The sequence below is a fragment of the Seriola dumerili genome, unplaced genomic scaffold, assembly GCF_002260705.1.
Source record: "Seriola dumerili isolate Sdu_G_001 unplaced genomic scaffold, Sdu_1.0 BDQW01000505.1, whole genome shotgun sequence".
Lineage (NCBI taxonomy): Eukaryota > Metazoa > Chordata > Actinopteri > Carangiformes > Carangidae > Seriola > Seriola dumerili.
In genome coordinates this window covers 342,735-347,543 of record NW_019174760.1, presented here as the reverse complement: position 1 = coordinate 347,543, position 4,809 = coordinate 342,735, and the positions used below count along the sequence as shown (strand labels likewise).

Below are 4,809 nucleotides of genomic sequence, written 5' to 3'. Positions count from 1 at the left end.
AAAAAATGTCATAGTATAGTAAGGCATAAAATGTAAAAAAAAAATGTCACAGTATAGTAAGGCATAAAATTTAATAAAAATGTCATAGTATAGTAAGGCATAAAAACGACATAGTTATAGTAAGGCATAAAATGTCATAGTATAGTAAGGCATAAAATGTAAAAAAAAATGTCATAGTATAGTAGGGCATAAAATGTCATAGTATAGTAAGGCATAAAATGTCATAAAAAATGTCATAGTATAGTAAGGCATAAAATGTCATAAAAATGTAATAGTATAGTAAGGCATAAAATGTCATAAAAATGTAATAGTATAGTAAGGCATAAAATGTAAAAAGAAATGTAATAGTATATTAAGGCATAAAATGTCATAAAAAATGTCAGTATAGTAAGGCAAAAAATGTAAAAAAAATGTCATAGTATAGTAAGGCATAAAATGTCAAAAAAAATGTCATAGTATAGTAAGGCATAAAATTTAATAAAAATGTCATAGTATAGTAAGGCATAAAAACAACATAGTTATAGTAAGGCATGAAATGTCATAGTATAGTAAGGCATAAAATGTCAAAAAAAAGTCGTAGTATAGTAAGGCATAAAATGTCAAAAAAAATGTCATAGTATAGTAAGGCGTAAAATGTCAAAAAAAATGTCATAGTATAGTAAGGCATAAAATGTCAAAAAAAATGTCATAGTATAGTAGGGCATAAAATTTAATAAAAATGTCACAGTATAGTAAGGCATAAAAACTCATAAAAATTGTCATAGTAGAGTAAGGCATAAAATGTCATAAAAATTGTCATAGTATAGTGAGGCAAAAAATGTCATAGTATAGTAAGGCATAAAATGTCATAGTATAGTAAGGCATAAAATGTCAAAAAAATGTCATAGTATAGTAAGGCATAAAATGTCATAAAAAATGTCATAGTATAGTAAGGCATAAAATGTCATAGTATAGTAAGGCATAAAATTTAATAAAAATGTCATAGTATAGTAAGGCATAAAAACAACATAGTTATAGTAAGGCATAAAATGTCATAGTATAGTAAGGCATAAAATGTCATAAAAAATGTCATAGTATAGTTAGGCATAAAATGTCATAAAAAATGTCATAGTATAGTAAGACATAAAATTTAATAAAAATGTCATAATATAGTAAGGCATAAAATGTCATAGTATAGTAAGGCATAAAATGTCAAAAAAAATGTCACAGTATAGTAAGGCATAAAATGTCAAAAAAAATATCATAGTATAGTAAGGCAGAAAAACTCACAAAAATGTCATAGTATAGTAAGGCAAAAAATGTCATTGTATAGTAAGGCATAAAATGTCATAGTATAGTAAGGCATAAAATGTAAAAAAAAAAATGTCATAGTATAGTAAGGCATAAAATGTCTTAAAAATTGTCATAGTAGAGTAAGGCATAAAATGTCATAAAAAATGTCATAGTATAGTAAGGCATAAAATTTAATAAAAATGTCATAGTATAGTAAGGCATAAAAACGACATAGTTATAGTAAGGCATAAAATGTCATAGTATAGTAAGGCATAAAATGTCAAAAAATGTCATTTTATAGTAAGGCATAAAATGTCATAAAAATGTAATAGTATAGTAAGGCATAAAATGTAAAAAGAAATGTAATAGTATATTAAGGCATAAAATGTCATAAAAAATGTCATAGTATAGTAAGGCATAAAATGTCAAAAAAATGTCATAGTATAGTAAGGCATAAAATGTCAAAAAAATGTCATAGTATAGTAAGGCATAAAATGTCAAAAAAATGTCATAGTATAGTAAGGCATAAAATGTCAAAAAAATGTCATAGTATAGTAAGGCATAAAATGTCAAAAAAATGTCATAGTATAGTAAGGCATAAAATGTCAAAAAAATGTCATAGTATAGTAAGGCATAAAATGTCAAAAAAATGTCATAGTATAGTAAGGCATAAAATGTCAAAAAAATGTCATAGTATAGTAAGGCATAAAAAGTCATAGTATAGTATGGCAGAAAAAGTCATATAATAGTAAGACATAAAATGTCATAGTATTGTAAGGCATACAATATAAAAATGTCACAGTATAGTAAGTCATAAAACTCACAAAAATGTCATAGTATAGTATGGCAGAAAAACTCACAAAAATGTCATAGTATAGTAAGGCATAAAAAGTCATAAAAATGTCATAGTATAGTAAGGCATAAAATGTCATAAAAATTGTCATAGTAGAGTAAGGCATAAAATGTCATAAAAAATGTCATAGTATAGTAAGGCATAAAATGTCATAAAAATGTAATAGTATAGTAAGGCATAAAATGTAAAAAAAAATGTCATAGTAAAGTTAGGCAAAAAATGTCATAAAAGATGTCATAGTATAGTAAGGCATAAAAACGACATAATATATATAGTAAGGCATAAAATGTCATAGTATAGTAAGGCATAAGATATAAAAAATGTCACAATATAGTAAGGCATAAAAAGTCATAGTATAGTAAGGCATAAAATGTCAAAAAAATGTAATAGTATAGTATGGCATAAAATGTAAAACAAAAAAAAGTAATAGTATAGTAAGGCATAAAATGTAAAAAAAAAATGTCATAGTATAGTAAGGCATAAAATATAAAAATGTCATAGTATTTTAATGCATTAAAAGTCATAAAAATGTCATAGTAAAGTAAGGCAGAAAATGAATTAAACATGTCATAGAAACGACAGTATTCATGGTGACATTTTCATGGGATTTTTCAACAGAAATTAAACTCATACTTCACCATTTTATATTTCCTCCAGCTAGCAACCTGACTGCTAGCTCCCAGAAGACAGAAGACAGGGTTAGCTTACTAGTGCGAGCGAGTTCACTCAAATATTGGTAGCGACAATTCTGTACTGCAAACATATGGGTAGGGACATGTTCCTACCATTCATACATAAACTTACGTCCTCACTGTTTTTTGTTACCTGCACTCCACACAGCAACAAATTCCTCTACTCTTACATTTATAAAATATTTAATCATTAATTTATTCATTGATTTTTATTTTTTACTTTTAATTGATTAACCATTACTTTCAGCTATTTCATCTCTTTGCCCTTGTCTTTAGCTATATTTTTGTTTATTATATCCATTAGCTTTAGTGATCTATGTTAATAATTTATGCATTGCTTTTAGTTTACTGTTTCAATTATTTAATTTAGCTAACATGGGTAATGTAGCGTTCTCTGCCTGTTTGCTAGTTTTCATGAACTCTGGCGACTATAACTAAACCCATGCTTAGGAATCACTGTGCTAAATGTTTTAAAACATTTAAGTAGAATAACATCAATCAATTTCGTTCTGTCTGATAGAAACCACAGTCCAAGTTGTTGTTTACAGCTGCAGGTTCTGTGTTCTCCTGAAGAGTTAAGTCTACATGCTAGAAGGCTGTTTCCTGTCTGTGTTCCAGTTTTGAGGAGGCATCAGAACTTGTTCAAAGGCATCAAACAATAAAAGATGGGAAGTTGTTTTATTTCTTATAAATGACTGACGTGCCCAGTTGGCAAACACCCAGAGACTCATGCCTTTCATCGTCGATTCCACTGCCTTGAATTTAATTCACAGCGTTTTCTGTCTGAGTTTGTTTTTATAGACATGAACAGTCTTGTTTCAAACTTTATCCTTTATCCTCAGGTAGCACTATTAAGATCAGGGCTGGTTGGATATTTTTAATAATGGATTTTCATATTATATCCACATTAATATGTGCGTCTTTTATCATCTTTCTCACTCTGTCGCAGCTCTTTCCCATCACAATATTTCTAACACTCTCCCTTCAGCCCTCTTTGTTTAAGCAGTAACTTTCACTCACTTGCCTGACACCACACTCTTCTTCTCTTTCCTATGTGTAGATACTTTTCAGTTTGCATGCAGGATGCTGTAAATGTGTGTTTTTCTTCCCCCCCTCCAGGACTCTGACGGAGCTTTTGAAGCAGCCGGGGGAGGCAGGAGCAGTGGACGGAACTGGGGTTCATCATCCAATAGGGACCAACGGCATCTCCGCCAGGGCCCTACGCTCCAACAACGGTCAGTCTTCAGTGTGTGTGTATGTGTGTGTGTGTTTAAGCAAACTGAGCTGATGTAAAATGACACACAAATCAGGAAACCAGGTTGTGCAAGTAACAAGGTCAAACTGAAACTCAATAGTTTGTTCTTCACACACTGTATTTACTCTGTTGTTTTATATCAGTGCAGTTCAGTTAAACCAGCTGACGTGTCTTAGAGTCGTGTTTCAGGCGACACCACCATCTATTCAAACATATTTTAGCTAACTGTTTTATATTATCATTGATATCATGTATATATGTAAATTAGACTTGGATTCACTGTCGCTCCAAATCAAGTGATTCAGAAACAGGGAGGTGGAATAACTGAGAAACATCCAGTGTGAGACAAACATAGTGAAGTCTTTTATTCATTTATGGACATTTTTATTTTTACACACACACACAAACACCAAAGACCCCAAAAGTGCACAGAGGCCTATATGTTAAAACTCCTGCACCAGTGCTCTTCCTGTCACACCCACAAACGCTCACGTGTCATTCATGGACGAGGAGGCGCAGGGAGGGGCAGGTCATATTTAATTAAGATGTAATTAGCCGTGTTCCAGCTCCACAACCACAGAGGGAACGCTGTGTGACCCATCTGTCTCCCTCTTTCTCTGGATGCTCTGACCACACACACACCCACACACACACACACACACACACACACACCCCCACACACACACCCACACACACACACACACACCCACACACACACCCACACACACACACACACA

The 4,809-nt window shown here is 31.4% G+C and overlaps 1 protein-coding gene across 1 annotated transcript in view; it reads left to right on the top strand.

The window, feature by feature from the left end:
* The window catches only part of LOC111235509 (protein shisa-9-like), a 114,876-nt gene that overhangs the window by 54,609 nt on the left and 55,458 nt on the right, over nucleotides 1–4,809 (top strand). The window contains exon 2 of the mRNA XM_022763964.1: nucleotides 3,937–4,052. Coding sequence (XP_022619685.1) covers nucleotides 3,937–4,052 — 116 coding nt within the window. The remainder of the gene's footprint in view (nucleotides 1–3,936; nucleotides 4,053–4,809) is intronic.